Below are 19012 nucleotides of genomic sequence, written 5' to 3' on the forward strand. Positions count from 1 at the left end.
ACCAGAGAAGCTGGACATACTCTCTGGATCCAAATCTGACTGATCTATGACAAACGTACCTTGGAGATAGACATGAACTAATGGACTGGGAGAACATATGTTTGTCCTGAGGAAGGTGGTGAAAAAAATGTAAAGACCATCGAAATGCATCAACGCTAGTGGAATAGCTGGACTCATTGGTCATGGCCAATAACAGATGACAAACTTGATGCTCTAATCCTTTGGCCTGTGGATACCTAAGTGGGAGAGCTGTGTGAGATAGACAAAGGAGGGTGCCTTGTGTTTTATCTTCCTTTGATGCCAGTGTTTAGGGTGCAGAGCTTCTAGTGATGTTATTAAGGTGTGGGATACCATACGTTTTGGTATGAAATATTTTTACTATCATTTTTAACATGTTTATTTTATGGTGGGCGCTAATGTGTATGGGAGGTAGGGTTTTTTTTTTAATAACAGAACTAATTTAACCTCACTTCTTCTTTCTTAATAGTATTTATGTGGGGGCCATTTATTACTATTTTCTATTGATTATTATTAAAACCGTTTAATTTTTTACATTCCTTTATTACGACTGCTCATTGGTGTGTGTGTGTATGTTTGATAAGACAACAGTGTGGTGTTAGAATATGATATTGCCCTCCTAGGGGTTTTAATTGTCATATCATTGTGATTTGGTGCCCTGTCCCCTTGGCGGATTGGTAGATTCTGGGGCCCTCTCTTCTTTTAAGAATGACCTCCTTAAAATACACAGACGATCAAAGAGGGCTGTAAAGACACATAGTATACCCATTTGTTAAGAAATTAGTCATCACTTGAGTTGCCTGATTATTTTTAATTGATTTTGGGCACCGGCAAACATCTATACGATAAAAATCTGTACAGTTCCTGCAATCACAAATTGCCAAGGTAGACTCTATTCGTTGATGTTCAAGGGGAGAGCTGTGCTGGCTGGATGGCAGAGGGTTTGTGGTGCACTGTGGGTGTTCATTCTCCTGGGGTGTACCAGCTACGGCTTCCCAGTATAAATGCCCAAGGCACCGCCGAGCCGCAGTCCCCATGCCTAGAGTACCCACTGGGCCAGCTTCATACCTGTACCCACTGTGGGTGGCAAACACTGATGCCTATGCTTTATGTTTGCTCCTTTGTTGTCTGTGGACCCAAACCAATGTCTGCTGACTCCAGAATTCAAACTCTTCTCCCTCCTTTGTCATTGCAATACATCTGACGAAAAAACTTCGATGAAAGGAAAACAATCTAAAGTTCGTTGCCATTGTTATTTGGGCACTTCCTCCATTTTCTTTACTGTGTGTACTTTCTCAATCAAATAGTTATTCAGCCACTGTACTGTCAGTGAATTACCATCGTACGTGTTTCATACACTACAACCAATCGATTAAATCGAAAGTGCAACAGTTTTATAAAAATGCCTCTCAGCCCTGGTTCCCAAAAAATGCACCACTAAATTCATTTACGCAACTAAATTGTATATTTTCCTAATAGTTATATCTAGATTTCCCCAAAAATAGTTTTCAGAGAGTGTTGTGTGTGACAGAGTGTGTGTGTGCGTGTGAGAGACAGAGAGAGAGATTGTGTGTGTGTGTGAGACAAAGAGAGAAGGATGTAACACAAATGAGCTGACAGCTGTGGTTTATTCAGACAGAACAAAACGATCAGCTCTGCGCAGCCAATCACATTCTCAGTTTAGAAATACATTTTTAGATCAGCAGACATCTGCAGGCCCAATCATCCATAGGTCTCTGCATTTGTTTACCTCAGTTATTTTGTTGAATTTGTCTAAAATTACTGGCGAGATTTACACCAAGTGATAACAAGCACTGGCAAAGCCAATAGGATTCATATCGGCTGCTGGCGTTTTGGCCCTGTCAATGCTTGTTTTTCATGTTTTTTTGTAAAGTGTTATTTTTGAGGGGCTACCATGCCCCCACCAATGTATAAAAATAGCATTGGCTAAAGCAAAAATATTTTTGGGCCTCACAAAGCACATTTTTAACATAATAGTTCACAGAACTGAATGCAACTGCTTTGCGTGAGTGTGGTCTTTGTGAAAGAGCAGAATACAGTCACTCACAGTAAAGAGTGTCACAGGCTAAAGTGACACATTGCTCCAAGCTGTATGGTATACTGAGCAGCAGGAAAATGAGGATGACATAACAGACCAATGGATGAAGAGAGCTGGCTTGAAGCCACCAAAATAAGTAGGCTACGTATATAAATTTATAAATCAAAAGGTATGGCTATCGCCTAAAAGGTACAACCCAATAATCTCTCCTTGATGATTCTGAAGAAGACTTTTCAGGATTACATCAAAGAGATTCACTTCACTTCGGTCGAGAATGTTTCATGTACATTTGTCAAACTGGGAAAAAGTTTTCTGAAAAAAGAAAAAGTGTTTTCAATTGTCAAACCAACTCACTCATAACAACAGACGCACTAGACCTCGATAGCATAAATAAGTAATCACAGAAAACGTGTTAGAACCTGAATAGTGACATACATGTACTGATTGATACACATGTGCTGTTACTCTGCATGTTATTTGCCCAGTACCAGGTTTATCAGAAACTCAAAAAGCCCAGCAAACAGACACTTGGACAACAAGTATTATGACTATGTAATGCCTCTCAAATATAATGCAACTGGACCATTCTCACTCTGCAGCTAACACTAATGTCCCCCTGGCAACCAGATGAGTGACAAACCATTCCATAAATTGAAACGTTCATCACGTTGAATCTTTTTTGTAACTTCAGAGCCTTTCCTAACCCTGAACATAACCTAAATCTGAAACCTCTGGCAAACCCCTGACCTCAATTGTTGGGACTAGGATCACATAATTACATTATTTAAGTAATTTCAGATTGATAACAGCTAATATTTCCACCAGCGCAAAACAAAAAGAAAGACAGCTGAAAAGGCATTCTCAGTTAACAGCCGCGCAATAGCTATTCCCAGTGCCACCGATACTGCAGAATAAATCCAGATCAGAGTTAGTGAAAATGAGATCCAATACGTCCTACATTTACATAAAAAACAAAAGACAATCTTGAAAACAAAACAAATATATATCCCACTGTTGTTAAACCCCTTTTACATGAATGCCGAGAGTATAAGTAACATACTCCATCTAGTGGCAGTTTTTGGCACTACAACATGTACAACTGCACTGCAGCCTGAATCACAATAGTGCTAAGAAGCAGAGTACACACGAGATCACCTTGAACTTGAATTAAAATAACCAATTTAATATTGAAGGGAAACCTAAAATAGAAACCGGAGATACTAGTAACATTTGCAAAATAAAGGCAAAATTACACAGACACCTAGTAATAACAACTACTGTTAGTCATCCACGAAACAAGCAGTCCTAATGCCTGACACCATCTCATAATGGCCACCGCAGTGCACGCTGATACCATGTAGTGGCGGTGCATGCCTCCTGCTTGTAAGGGCCTGGGGTATTGCACCGTCATGCCAACTGTATTGGAGCTTGAAGCCTGGTAGCGCTGCCAATAATAAAAAAACACATCTTACATTACCAAGATATAAGTGTAATGCATTCAAACTATCGTAAAATGACGTAAACACATAGTGAAGAAAAACGTAACTTTTTTATTTGCAAAATAAGCCATAATCGGACATGGCCTTTTCGTAATGGCCTCTGTTTGCCTACACAGCGTGCTGGTTCCTGACTCCATCTAATAAAATCCCATGGTACTGCACTGTCATGCAAAATAGTACTTGTGACAGTCTGCTTCTAATAAAGGACTACAAAATAGTATCATGCCAGTCGTGGTCTCTGCCCAGACATCCTGCTCCCTGTACCTGCTTTACATGGTCTGCTTTGCTGTAGAACATAATGTGGATCTATGGTGTATCATTACGTGTTTCTGTCACCAGTGCCAATTTCACTATTTATTATGGTTTATATACTCAAAAAGGCGAGGATTTTACCATGATTTCAACACACCATACAACATCCATGTCAAATAAATAGTACGGTGGTATCTGGCAACCGGCAATGTCAATGATATTGCCCCTGCTGTACCACAGGTCACGTGGCCAGACCGCCATGTGCCAAACTCCACTACACTACACTACACTACATCCATCCATCTCACATGTGCCCAGGTTCCGGCGAGCCCTAAACCAGACCTGTTGAATACCCAACACTCCTGTCAGTCAGTCCCCACTATGCACTACGCCAGTGGCCAAACTCCTAAATGTGAAATCTCACTGCACTCAGCTTCCCGCCTTGCCCACGGTTACATGATTAGCAAAAAAAAAATGACGTGGGTCCTCGAAATCGGACTCATTTGCTTGATCTTTGACACAAGTCCTTGGACTGTGGCGCGAGTATTAAGCCAGAATCCTTAAATCCAGGCCCAGATCCTCGAATCCTGCCAGAAATCTTGAGGCGTTTTTATTTTTGGTAACTGTATCTGCTCTCTGGGAACCCCCATCTCCTACCAGGGTTCAGGAGATTGGTTCATCTGTCTGTTTATTCCCACTCTTGACAATGTTTTCAGGCATAGACTTTAGTGCTTTGCATGGCTTCTGTCCAACAGTTAAGGTGAGATACGCAACCATGCTTACCCAAATGCAATGCTTTATGGCCCAGCACATGATGTCACTGATGGCATCCCTGGTGACGTCACAAATCACTTCAGCATTGAGATGGTTGATGGCATCGCTGAAGGCTCTTAACACCTCTACACCACAAAGTCCTCTATATGCAACATTTGGCTTTATCCAGCAGGCCCGAGATGCAGGGACTGACCTTTCTAGGGGGCGTAGGAAGGATGAAACTCTCAGAGAAGCGTTGCGAGCAACCAGCTGCATAACGCTCACATTCCTCTGTCAGTTGCTTTTGGAACAAAGTATTTTCTGGTGTAGATGTTACCATAAAGATAGTATGGTTGTGCCCAGAGACTTTCCATACTAACAATGGAGAGGTCCGAACTAGAACTATAAAGAAATGCCGCTGTTTGCATGATCACTCCTAATGTTTTTGACTGATGCTGGTTTTTCGACTCTGGAGGTGCACTGAGTCCTGCCAAACAGGCCACAGTGCCAGCGTTCTCACCCTTCAAACTTATATGCCTAATTGGTTTATTCACAGTTGATGGAAGTTAACTTACTTATTTGTCCCTAGTATATGGTTCCTGGGGTACACTGGGCCCTGTAAGTTAAGGGTCTCTCATGAACTGAGGCGCCTTTTGTGCCACCACAAGTGTGATAAACTAATCATGACTCCAAGCTCTCCATTGCTGGATGGCAGAGCGTATTTAAACTGCTAACTTGTCTTTGCCATTTAACCAGTGCAAAGTCCAAACTGTCGTTTTTAATATTTATAAGTCACACCTAAGGAAGGACTACTGAGCCCTCGAGGGAGAGTGCATTATATTAAAAACATAGACATGTGTTTTATTAACTTTATATGCACTGAATGTAAAAAACCTGCATTGTCATTTGTACTATGGAAGGGGTAGTAGCCCCATTGGCTAGTATGAAGTTACACACTGACAACTCAGCAGTGCTAACTTCCAAATAGGACTACTAAAACAGTACCTCAAGGTATCAAACAAATCATTGTATTGAACCGGACTTACTGCTCAAGTCGAATTTAATGTAACTTTGACATAAGTGGCAAAGTTAGAAAGTTGAAACTTTGTTGCCCAAAGTTGGCAGTAATCGCTTACAGTAAGCTGCTGTCCTTAAGAGAGTCTTCTGCCCTCGTTCAGGAGAAGTCTCAGGAAAAGGATCAAAGGACCTGACATGGGAAGAGGTGTGACTTCCTCTGGCAGAAGACCAGAGAGGGTGTGAGCTCAAGATTTGAACTTCAAAGGGGAAACCGTCTTTGAAGGGCATATGGTAGTCACACATGGTTAAAGGTTGTTTTAGTAGACCTGATTGCATCTCAGGCAGAAAGAAGTAAGCTGTTATCAAATTGTTTTGTCAAGGGTAATGTAGCCCCCAGGTAGCCACGCCTCTGGTTTGGGCTAGGGACCCCCACATTTAGAGAGAAGGGTTGACAGAGTAGAGTGGTGCATTCTGTGCTAGTAAAATGCCACCCTTTCAGGATGCAGTTATCAGGCAGGAGGGGACCTGATAGCCCATTAGCTAGTTAGTCACCACATCCACTAGGCTTGTAGTGGGTATAAAAGTGGCACACAAACCGCAGATCATGTTGTAATGGTAAGAGGACTGAAAAAAGTACTGCCTGCTGTTCCCTGCACCCAGCAAAGAGCGGCTTCTCCAAGGACTGAACTGCATCTGTTGCACATTGAACTGGCAAAGAAAGGATTGTGCCTGTGGTGCACCACCCATGAAAAAGTTGCTTGTGAGCCCCAGAGAGAGAAGGTGAATCCAAGAGTTGTTGGCTGACTCCCTGTTACAGTTGCAGGGCCTTAAAAGCTGGGAAGTTAGCACCCTTGAGAGAGCAGTGCCAAAAATGCCTGACCACCAGTAGATGCCAAGGTGCATCCTCGGAGCTCGAGTCCTTTCCCTTAAAAGTTGCAGTGAGGTCTGCCGGACCCAGAAGTGTTATCAGAGAGCAGTTTGGTCACCCAGCATAAAGTTACTGCAGGTTAAAAGGGAACCACTTTTTTATGTAACCAGAGACCAGAAGACCAGTGACAACTGGTTTTGTGCTTGCTGGACTTCACCAGACCTTTAGGGGACATTGACCCCCTCCCATGCTCCTGGACTAAGGGGGAGTCACAGGAAGACTCCTGACACTAGCTCAGCATCTTCAGCATCATTCAGCATCTTCAGCATCACTTGCATCAGGACCATTCCATTGACTTCTATGAAGGTTCACCCATAGGACCTGGAACTGCAGTGGAGACAGCTTAAATCAAGATGCAACTGTTCACCTGGACCAGACTGGTCCCTGTGACTGGATTCCCATTGGACCCCAGAAGAGTGCCCTTATAGCCATTTTCAAGTTACATGTTGTAGCTAACCCTAAACCATGAGCCAAAGTAGATTACAAAGATTTATTGCATTAGTAAAAAGCACTGATTTATTGTTTGTTTGAATATTCATATCTCCAGAACTCGCCAGTGAACTTTTGTCACTGACGTGTCTATTCAAAAATAAAAATGCAAACTATTCTTATAAATTGATGTCAGACTTTATTGTGATGCATTTTCTTCTTCTTCAACTGGTTTAGTACTTTCTAATGGTTTGCATTTGTTCCTTTGATAGTCTGACTGCTCCAAGCCACATCTACCCAGGACTGAGCTAAGGTTTTACAAATGAACCTACTGGACCTTATACAGAATTATGGCTTTATTACATGGTGAGGCCACAGAACCCCACCATATAATAAACCACTTTCATCACAAGAGCCTTTTTGAGGTGGTCAAATTCAAGCCTGTTGATCACTCAGTGATCACATGAAAAAATGCACAGGTTATCTGAATATTCACTTTATGGACTCAACAGGTGATTCATTTTAAACGTGCCACCCAATCAAAACTCCAAGCACTACACACTGCATTTGTACTTTTCATATGATCACTAGCCCAGCTAACTTCAATTAGAATTGGCCTTCTAATGAATTGTGGGTAGTGGACTGACACCTGTTGATAGAAATATGCCAGAGCACAGCATGTGCCAAGAGAGCACATGCCTCTCTACACAAGGTCACCTTTTTATGCCCTATCATAATAACTAACTTCAAACAGCATTGTTTGTTATTAAATCCCCATGCCTTCTTTTCTCATTAAGTATCCCATCTCTGGAATTCACTCATAGTTGGAATGCTGGTGTCTGCCCCTCAGACTCATTCTTTCTTGCTGTGCCAACCAAGCACTCTTCAGGGGACTAAATGCAAGTTGCTCATGTAGTGGAAAGTCTGCACTGCTTAAGATCTCGTATGTTGACTCTCATCTTAGCTACAACTTATGTGAGGTATAAGGAGTTTGTTACAAATCTCAAGGCCGTGAAAGTTTGCTAATGTAGTGTACCTAATTGTAAGTGTTCTATACTTCTGTTGTTGGTAGTAGTGATCTTTAATTTTGTAATAGGTGCAACTCATGAGTACTCTGTAAGGTGGGGAGGGGAGTTTCAAACTCCCCCTCTAAGTTAGCTGCAGTTGACAAGCTTAGCATTATGTCACTATCCGGGTGAGTAGGTAAATTGATTGGATGTTGCTTCTCCAAACAACTGCAACAAATGTGTAAGTAGCAACCAACTCCTTTCGGTCTACCAGTATGGATTTAGCTAGGGATTTAGCAACGCATCCAGCACCTTGAAAGCTTTTGATGATATCTGTTGCATTATTATGTCATGGAGATCTATGCCTGGTGGTACCACTGAGCCTCTCTGCAGCACGGGCTACTGTTGATCACCACAAGTCGCTAAAGGTGTTTGACTGTAGGATGGATTTTTATTGATGTGTTTTAAATTGGTTAACTTCCTATCTCAATTATAACCATTTGGTAAAACATAGGAAACAGCATCTCCTCAACCCACCAGAAGCAATATTGGCACTGTTCTTATTTCACCTCTACTTTGAACTCATCTTTGAAACATTAAAAAAGACTGTGGTCACTATACACTAGTACGCTGCTGACACACACCTTTACCAAGAGACTTTGGTTTAACTGATACCATCAAAAGACAAAAGACAACACTAAATGACAAATAGCTTCTTCCTTTTAAACCCTAAAAATATATCTCATACTCATGACCCCAATGCACTGTCCATCCTTAGAGGTTGGTAAATTGAGTATCATTAAATTGGTGATAGTAGCATGCACATTTCCAGTACTTAGAATTGCAGAAGCAAGTATGAAGTCCTATATCAAAAACAAGCTATTATGTGACCTTCACCAGACAGATGAGGAAGCGATCTGAATGCACAGTTAATCTAGTAGCTAAAGGTAGGGAGCGTGCATATTACAAAACTTTTCATCTGCACCCGTCATTAGTTCTTTAAAAAATCCCAATCTTTGTGAACTTCATGAAGTTTTCGAACTATTAAAAAACACATAGCAGGAAAAACCTTAGCTTAAATAAAGCTTCTGGGAGGAAATCCAAGAATTAGCATTGTTGTGGGAGAATTTATTGCCATAAAGTTTTCTAAGAAAATTTTCATGCAAAAACATGTCACAATCTTTTCCTGCAGGAGATAAGTGAGGTTGGTTAGCTCAGCAAACCTTTCTCTGTGTTTGAAGTATCAAATTAGCAGTTTGAAACGTAGCGAACTCCTAGACTACAGCAGATAGGGACATCCACCAACAAGTGGTTGGTGTTCTGTCGGCCCAGTTGGAGTGTATCAAGGGTTAATACACTCTGTCTATGGCAGACTGGACATCTGACACTATTTGATGGATGGTCCACTTTCCGCCAAAATTTCTAAATAAGGGCTTATGTTCTGATGTTTGCAATAAGCATCCTCCTTTCAGGGTTATTACCTATCTGGTGCTAAAATACAATAGGCCCATTGTCTAAAGATTTTGCTGTGAGTAGGTGTGACTTGCTCCTGTAGCACTCTTAAATTCCAGGCGTAACAAAGAAATACGAAAATAGTAAAACCTTTGTGAATCAGACATTGAATGTGTCAAATCTTTGAATCTTACATACCAGCCAGGCAACCCTAGATAATGCAGTTTCCTGTGTGGTGAAGCACCAATGTACATATCTTTACTAAGCAGTAAATAGTTGTTAGTTAATTCAGCCAGGATTGAGAGTCAGATTTAAATGTGGGTGGTAAGGCAAGTCCACCAGTTTCTTGCACAACTGGTAAATCTGGTTAAGAGTCCAGCAATATGGTGAAGGGAATTCCTCCAGGGCTATCTTCTATGAAAATACTACTTTCAGAAGGTTTTCTATTACAGTCATCCCCATCACAGTGTTAGTAATGCACAATTGTGAATCTTGGAGCTACATTACACACACTGCTGCTATACCACTTGCATTTACTGTTGTGGGAGCCTCAAAGTCCCTTTTGTGATACTGTCTGGTCATGCATTAAAAAATGTTCTAATACAGAACATTATAAGAATTGAATTCAGGGTGGTAAACATGTACTCCACTCTAAACGTAGTGTGTATTTTACACTTCCCCTTCCAAGTGGTTGACTATGCAAGGAGTGCGAAGAACCGTTCCAGGTTCCCTGTGCACCCACCCTCATTTGCTCCTTTGGACTGAACTTTTCTGGGCAGCATTTCACTAGCTCAAAGTTTATCGAGGTTACTGATGCTGAGCCAAGCAGCATGGCAAGAATCATGCAGCTGGGCTATGCAGAAGTAAACTATATGCCCCTCTGTGTGAGAGCAGACAGTGGGGCCCCAAGAGGGTGAGCGTAGTATGAGCCTTCATTGATAACCCCCTCAGAGAGCATGGTGCCCCTCGAACACTAATGACAACTGCTCTGACATAGTGCGATGAGGTCTCTGCAGTACAACTGCAGGTGTGGCTGTGCCGCAGGGATTATGTAATCCCATGCACACCAGACAACTGCAAGGGGCACAGAGAGCGTTTATAAAGGAGAAAAGACTTCGAATATGAGAGATTGTTTTGAAACTTCAAGAGTCTGAAAACGGCGAATGGAAATGATTAGGCATGAAGGCAACCCACCAGCAGTTCACCGAGGGACTACACCCCGGCAGGGGCAGCATACAAGGATATGTGGCCCGAATCTGCCACAAATTCCCATGTAATGTGTCCACTTGAAAGGCGCTTTAGCGCCTTTTCAGGGGAGTAAGCCCTATAGAAATGCAATTTGTAGAGCCATACAATTATTTGTCATACTTATTTTAAATGCTTATAACAGTGCATTGTGACAAAGCATATTAAAAAGGAGCATTGAAATGACCAACACAAAATTAGTAAGAATAAAAAAGTTTGATCTGAAACATGTTTTAATAATACTCGGGTTTGTTTAGCTGGTTTAACCAAATGTCTTTTGTTTTTTGTTGTAGTATCTCCTTTTGGTGCGACATGAGATGAATGTAGCTCCAAAACATGTGGGGGAATTTTGCAGCGCCCTGAAACAGTATTTGAAGAATGCTGCGGGACAGAGAGATTGTTTCCAGTAAGTACAGTGTTTTTATATTTCTTTAGGACCATAAGTTACAAGAAGCTGTTCTGCAGTCAGGAATCCTTTGAACTTCCACAGTAGGACAATTCACCGACGCAGTCGAACTGCATACAAATAGAATCAACATTTGATGTGGTATTTTCACTGGTACTTGTCACTCCTGAATGTTCCATCCACCCTGAGCCCTCAGATTCTTGTTTTGAATAAGCAGATAGAAACAATTCAGACTGTAGGGTATAGAATACAAATGATTAAAAGAATAGTAACACATGGCTCATTCTCTTGCATTAAACAAGCATTGACAAAGCCAATAGGGCTGATGTTGGCTGTCAACCTATTGTCATTTTCAAAGTTTGGTTTTGTCAAGGTTCCGGAAAAACTTTATTTTTGAGGAAACTGTCCTTGTAAATCTTTAAAAAACACTGGGTAAAAGGGAAAATATTTTTGGTGTTTATAAGCACACATTGCCATCGTAGTCCCTGGCACTGAAAGGAGCTACTTGGTGGGTGGATGTGCTCCTTCTAAAAGGGAAGCGTGTTGTCACTCACATTAAAGCTAAGCAGAGGCTGAAGTAAGCTGACCCACTGGCCTAATTTTGGATGCTGTAGTGGGTGGAAGAAAAATGGGAATGGCACCAGACCAATGACTGAAGAGTACAAGCTGAAAGCATCTATAAATAAGTATCTTATAAATATACTTTTAGTAGAATCGAAAGATGTTGGCCCAAAAAAGGGGAAGTTGCCTATATGTGTATATCTAGGATGCCTCATTCTGTCACATAAGTATTCTGTCAAAAGTCGTTTGTAGTACTAGATGTGGGTGTAACCCAAGGGAAGCTCACACTAATATTGCCACAAGTATTATGTGGTGGACTTCATAGATGTGGCACTGCTATATACCTAATTCCCCTAAATATTCCAGACAGTAGAACTTACCTTCTGAATGACCATAGGGGCACATTTGTAGCTATATTCCCGTAACATCTTCTAGAGAATAGTTTGGTTAACATTTCGCCATTATTCAGATAGAATCATGACACCCTGTCCACCTTTCCATATTTAGGTCTTTCATTTTTTCTTCAGACTGTCCTTGGGATAGATTTTAATTCAGTGGAAGAAGACTATGCTTTCCTCTCTGTGCATGTGTACACCTCATGCATTAAAGAACTTGTGTGCAACCAGGAAAATAAAGTACTCCATGTTCCATGAATGACAGTTACACTAACCAAGGGTTGAGAGGGCTAAATCATTGACCCCTTCTCTATGTTTTGATAATATAAATTTCCGTTGTCCATCTTAAAAGCTCAAAGAGTGTAGGCAGCACTCATCTGTAGTCGTGCCTAATCTCAGACGCAGAAGCTCAAGCCCAGCAGCTCCTACGCTAGCCATCTGAATGGTACTCTGTGACTTCTGTTCCAATGGCTTGCTGGTGGCAGAAGGGCTTGTGAATGTCTGCCCTGGCTGTTCCTTTCAACAAGGTTTTTACAGAGCACAATATGTGTAAAAGAAACAGATATTGTTTAGTGTCTAAATTGAAGCTAAATGACCCAGTGTCATTTTCAAGATCAACACCTCTATCAATGATGACATGTCAAAGACACCAAAGACCAAGAACAACAAGTGCTCGCACAGAAATAGAAAACCCTGGCTGTCCATCAACTCAACATTCAACTTGAAAGTACCCCAATAAATATGCAGCTATGCCGCTGAAAGACCTACACATCTTCTATAACTGAATCTCCACTGCACTGGACAAACAGATACCAACAAAAAACACATGTATGATTGACTGCAATGATGACCCTACATGGGAAGAATTAAAAAATCAACTCAACATTCTGCAGCACAAGTGAAGAAAATCAACAGATGAAATAGACAAAGGTATTTTGTGTCACTATAGCAGAAGAACATCAGAATAACCCCAAAACTACTCCACAAACATAGCTGAAGCTGACTGCTCTTCTAAAGTGCCCCATAAAGATCTCCAACAGAATTTCACTTGCCAGAGTGCCAAAACATAACCAAAATCACAAATACGAAAATTCTGAGAAAAAGTTTCCAATGAATTCCTCTCAAAAATTAAAAAAGATTGAAAATTACCTTAAAGAGAACATGGACAACTCCACAACACAATATGGCCTAACCACTATAAAAAGAGACAAAAGGAATCATCCATCAGTGAATACTTTCAATGGCTTGTCACAAAAAGATGTCCTCAATATTATCATTACAGACAGAACCTCAGGATCACCTTTCGACTCAGCACTGCCAAAAATCTTTAAAGATATTGTTTGCACAACCTGTTCAGGGGAGGTAGCAAGATGCCTGGACCTAGGTTCATTCCTACATGAGCTGAACACCTCCTATGTTAGACCTGTCCTCAAATAGAAAAGACTCAGCTCACCCAACCCAATAAACGAAAGGCCCATATGGACTATTCTTGGGAAATATATTTGAGAGAGCAGTATTTGCTCAACTTTCTAACATGGCAGACCATGGTGACTTAATCTCAGTTGAATGGTCCAGGTTCAAAGCAGGCATATGCACAAAGTCAGCCATCATATCCATCTCAAATGATCTAAAACTCATGATGGGCAAGAACAAAGTTGCTGCCTCATTGCATCTGGATTTCACACTGTCCACCACCATACCCTGCTACAAAGACTCCACTGTCTCAGATTCTGTGAAGATGCTTTAAAATGGATGTCTTCTTATCTCACAGAGAGAAAAAAGTGTAGTTTACTTACCACCTTTCACATCACCTCCACATACAACATTGTGGCATTCCTCAGGGATCCATCTTTTCACCTCTATTATTCTACATCTCCCTAAGCCCCCTTACCAAACCTGATTTAATCAAATTGACCTCACCTAGGCAGATTACATCCAAATAATTTTAAAAATGGATAACCCCAAAGACCTGTACAGTTCAAAATCTGATGACTGCCTTTGAGCCATAAACACTTGGATGATGCATAACCATCTAAAGCTTAATACCACAAAGACAGTGATTATGATCTGTGAAGAATGACAAACATATCAGCCTACCACCATATGGCCTAAGAAACAGGGGTGGGTGATGGGGGTGGTAGAAGAAACAGGGGCGGCTGTCAGTGGGGTGGGGTAGAAGGAACAGAGATGGAAGCGTGGGTGGGATGGAAGGGTAGAAGGAACTGGGGCGGGTGGTTCTATGTGCAAGCAAGGTCAGCAGGGAAGTGTGGGGTACAGGGACAGCAATTAGGAGATGTGGTGGGTGGAGGGGAAACAAGCAAGATGAATAAAAAGAGAAGGTCAGAAGCTGCAAGATGCAAAATAAAATAAAAAAAAGGCTTGTTACTAAAGCAAAACGGTGGGGGGGTGGCAATTACCTAGCTGCCAAGAAAGATGGCTGCATAAGTGACAAGCTTCAGTACCGGCCCCATGCAGATGGTATCCTGGTGCCCACCCCAGGGCTGCTGAGTCCGGGTGCAGATTGTGGAGTCCCGTTAGGCACGCAACACTGAGCAAGGGGCAGAAAGAGCAAAGGAAGTGCACCAGCCGTGAATCGGGTGCCGCGCATCCCCAAATAGTATAAATAAATAAAAAGAACATTGCATGAAGCATGTGCAGGAAGCGCAGCGGCCATGAAGGGGTGCCATGTTGAGCAACCCCAAAAAGCATAAATAAATAAAAATAGCAGTACACGAAGCATGTGCATAAATTAAAAAACTTTTCATCCGTGAAGCGTGTGCCTTGAGGGAAGTGATTGTTTACACTGAAGCGCAGTAGCCGTGAATCGATGCTGCGTTAAGTGGGAGATGCTGCCTGGATGCTGAACATGCATTCTATTTTGACTGGAGCATCTCTGTCGCCATTCTGATCCTGAAAAGAAGCCAAACCAAAGAAAGAAATAGTGCCCCAACAAACATATACTGGAGCATCTCTGTCGCCATTCTGAACCTGAAACAAGTCAAACCAAAGAAAAAAATAATGCCCTAACAAACACGTACATTAAAGAACAGAGTAAGCCTACATGTAACAGGAATAGTCTCCATGTGAGGAACCAAGCAATGAAGAGGGACAAATACACATAAGTGACCAGTAAAAAAACACGCATTTATGAGAGGCGCTACAAAGAACCAATTAAAAGCAACAGGCAGCAATGGGCATGCACTTACTCCACAGAGTGGATAACAGCATGTCTTGAACAGACAGCGTATGCCCTGCCAAGGCAAGACCTAACAATATAAACATCGCAAAAGCCCTAACTCCCGCACTTGGCACACTACAGGCCCGGTGATAGACACCAATTGACATCCAGTACAGTACATGTAATTCTTAGCATACAAACTGACACTTTATCAAATCTTTACAGATGGAATCAATTGGCCGCTTTATTAGTGTGGACAAGCGATCGTGTGACTGCCTCAATGTTAACATATTTACAGGTTATGCAGTTCGGTCAAGGATCAACAAGCGTTTAGTACAAATGTCAAATAACTTTTGTCTTGTGCATTCTTTAGTTATCAACCCTTACACGTCTAAGTTCTCCATTTGACAATTTGTCATGCGTTCCATTGTCCTCTGAATTTAGCAGTCCCATTTTCCTTTTATGGAGAAGGCTCTCACCGACAGTGTTTGTTTTACCAGTGTTGTTTATTTGGGGGTAGCCTTCAGTTCTTGGAAATAGGCCCAACTCGCTACCTGGCGTGCTAAATGCCCTGCCATCCGATATGGCGGTTCTGGGCTGCGAGTGCCGTGTTCCGCTTAGCCCCCTTACTTTGCCATCTTACACCCTGCCTTGAGGCATCCCAAGGTGTGTGGCTTTTGTCCGCACACCCCCTTACTAGGTGTGTCCACCAATGATTTTTTGGTAAAACTATCGCTGTCTTCCGCCTTAAGTCCGGCTTGCGACTGTAAGCCTCTTCGTTGGGGTGGGAGGGTGGTTCTTTCTTTGGTGGCGCGCGTCGTCCTAGCCCAGCTGGTCCTGAATTTGGGAGGACCTGTAGGACGCACTCCTTAAATCCCCAATCCTGACCCCCCCCTCGCCTCCCTAGGGAGGTTTCATTGGGGGGTTTGAAAGTTGCAACCCCCCTGCTATTGGAGGGGTCGTACCTGGCCCCCTCCCCACTTTATGGTCATCCTGGGGGGTAAGGGGGGGTGCGACGCTCCTTTGTTGGGCGCGCCCTCCCCAAACCGGTTAGACCGGTCCCTTTCGGGCCAAGGCGGCCGTTAAGGCGCCGGCCCTTCATGCCCCCTGCGGGGGCGGCCTCTGCACATTCTAATGGAAGCCAGGTGGCGCCACGTCTAATCACAAAGGGGCTGCAAGATGGCTGTTCTGTTGATCCCGCTATACAATAAATGTGGTTCATTGAAAATGTGTCATTTGTCCTGCGCACTGTGAGAGCAGCGGCTCATTAAATGGCAGATTCCCCAGTGGGGTCCCAGCACCGCTGCGAGAGACACATCCAGGGACAGGACTTGAAAAGGGAGGACTGCGGCGGCGGCCGCCGCTCCGCTGTGCGCAGCGGGGCTGACTGACCCCAATGCACTAAATCCCGCTTCCTGTCGACCAGGTATAAACCTGACTATCTGTCACGCATCACCATTGTACTTTCTTCTAAATAATTGATGCCCCGTGCAGGCGACAGCGTGCGGCAAAGAGTAGCTATTCAGGCACCTGATATAATTAAAAGCAACAGCAGTTCTTTATTCTGTCCTGTCAGAGTTACAGTCGCTGTCAGGGCTTGGGCTCAGAAGCCTACTTGCTAGCACGTCGAAACTGGGCCTTGGGAGATAGCTCTTTTGTAAGATGATAATAAATACACCGAGGTCTTACATTTGTCATTTTTACGGTTATTTGATTTTAAAAGAGCTTCACAGCACAAGCCGCCGAGGCCTCCGAGTGTAGGCGCGGATTTGATCGCGGGAATCTAATGTTTCGGGACCAGCTTTGACTGGGTAGCCATTCTGACTCCTAAACAGGGCCGTCGCCAGGGAAGGGCTGCCCTGGCTCTTTGCCCAGGGCCCTAAGCCTTTTGGAGGCCACGCACAGTCCTTACGTTATAAAAGCAGCCCTGGCCTGTTCCTTTGTGATGCTGCTGGCGCAGAATTACCAGTAGGTGGTGCTAAACACTGTATTTTCGAGGCCTCCAGGGTACATGTTTGAAGCTGCTTCATAGATCGGACATCGATCAACATTTTTGGTTCCTGGCCCTCCAAAGCCTTTCGACATGCCTGCTCACAAAATACCCGTTTGGAAAGCATGCGCTAACCCTAGGCTGGTAGATGGACATTTGGGTATTGTTTGTTTGTCAACTACTCCAAATAGTCCCCGCCCACCCGTGATGGGGATTTTGATTGCATTTCAATAGTACAACACAAAAATAAATTTGAGTTTCCTGTTACTGACACTATTCTGGCGGCACATTGAAATACATCAAAATTCTTGGGTTTTGGTTGTTCTCCCACACACTTTAAATTGCACTTCAATATGATCATGCGGCCCTGTGCTCATGGACTTAACACTGAAGTGTGCATACGTACATCACTCTGCAGTGTCTTCACACTCTTCACGCTGACAGTTGGCCACAGAAAGCATGATGCAGTGTGCACTCTGCATCGTGCTCATGGTGAAGACATTGCATTGTGCCCCTAGACATCACAACACAGTTGTATCACGGAGATGTGTGCACTTGAACAGCATGTTGCCTTGTGTTCACACACATTACACTGGTCTGCTCACAGCCAGCATGTTTCAGTGTGCTCTTTTACTTCACTGCAGTATGTTCAAGCACAGCAAGCATATCATAGAGAGGTGTGCATAGCACCCTGAGGGTAACTAGCTCCCATTATACTGAAGCGCGCGGTACACTAGGCACATCACATTGAAGCTTTCTCACCACACTAAAGTCTGCCCGGGCACAGTGTGCTGCAGTGTGAAGCACGTCACTGAATCTACTCATCCAGTCTTTGTGATTGGCTGCCAGTAGGCCACTCAGAATTGATCCATGAGTTTAAACAATTCTCATTGACGCAAAACAGCCATTTGTGACTGCACACGCAATGCTTTCCGAACCACTTTGAAATGTGCTTATGCACAAAACCTGGAGTGTGTCCATGCACAGCAAGAATCTGCTGTATGTATGTTTTGGTATTTGTATAGCACAAACCTATCAGGCTAACGCTGTACTGGGGACAAGTCCCTTTGGGGATACGCAAGAAAGTGGGGACAGAGAGTAAAAGGTGGAGCTGCTGCAAAGGGTGAGAAGTCAGGCCATCTGAGATACTTCTCACTGAAGAGGCCAGGATTCAGGTTGTCCTGAATTCCAGAAGGGCTGGTGCTGCTCTGATGCCAGGTGGGATGTTCCACAAGGATTACCTTGGAAAGACCCTTTTGGAAAATTCACTGGCAAGGAGCCCCCCTTTGGAGCAGGTGCCAGAGCCTCTCAAACATACTTTTAAGAAGTCAGAATATCTTTAAAGTGCAAAGTTTCTGTGTTCTGTGGCTGATGTCAGTGTTGCTACACTGGTAGAGCTGCTGGCTGGGACTGCTGTAGTGTAGGACACCGAGAAGAAACCGAGGCTCAGGAATCTTGAGGGGTAACGAAACCTGGGCGCATGCAACAGACGTAGGTGCTAGGATTGTACGGCCAGTGACTTTGGCAACTTTACTCAAAGTATGTTGCACCAGGAACGCAAGATAATCTGAGCCTGAACATTGTGGTGCATGATAACTATTTCATTTAGTTGGTTATTTGTGTGAGAACAACGTGAAACTTCAACAGAAAGCAAACTATAGGGCAAAGGACATGCATGGTTGGCTGAATTCCATTTATGGTGACACTGTGGCCAGGAATAATGAAATACAACATGGGAGACACCTAGATTTCAAAACTTGCTATAGAATTCAGCAGTGATGAGCGAAAAAAGTCTACCAATTCTTGAACCTTTGGTTTCTCCC

The 19012-nt window shown here is 43.1% G+C and overlaps 1 protein-coding gene across 1 annotated transcript in view; it reads left to right on the forward strand.

Annotated features, from left to right (window-relative positions):
- Window positions 1-19012, forward strand: part of NECAB2 (N-terminal EF-hand calcium binding protein 2) — a 1008614-nt gene that overhangs the window by 922248 nt on the left and 67354 nt on the right. Inside the window, exon 10 of the mRNA XM_069215706.1 lies at window positions 10953-11065. Within this exon, the coding sequence (XP_069071807.1) occupies window positions 10953-11065 (113 nt within the window). The remainder of the gene's footprint in view (window positions 1-10952; window positions 11066-19012) is intronic.

This window comes from Pleurodeles waltl, chromosome 12 (assembly GCF_031143425.1).
Source record: "Pleurodeles waltl isolate 20211129_DDA chromosome 12, aPleWal1.hap1.20221129, whole genome shotgun sequence".
In the NCBI taxonomy this organism is placed as follows: Eukaryota; Metazoa; Chordata; class Amphibia; order Caudata; family Salamandridae; genus Pleurodeles; species Pleurodeles waltl.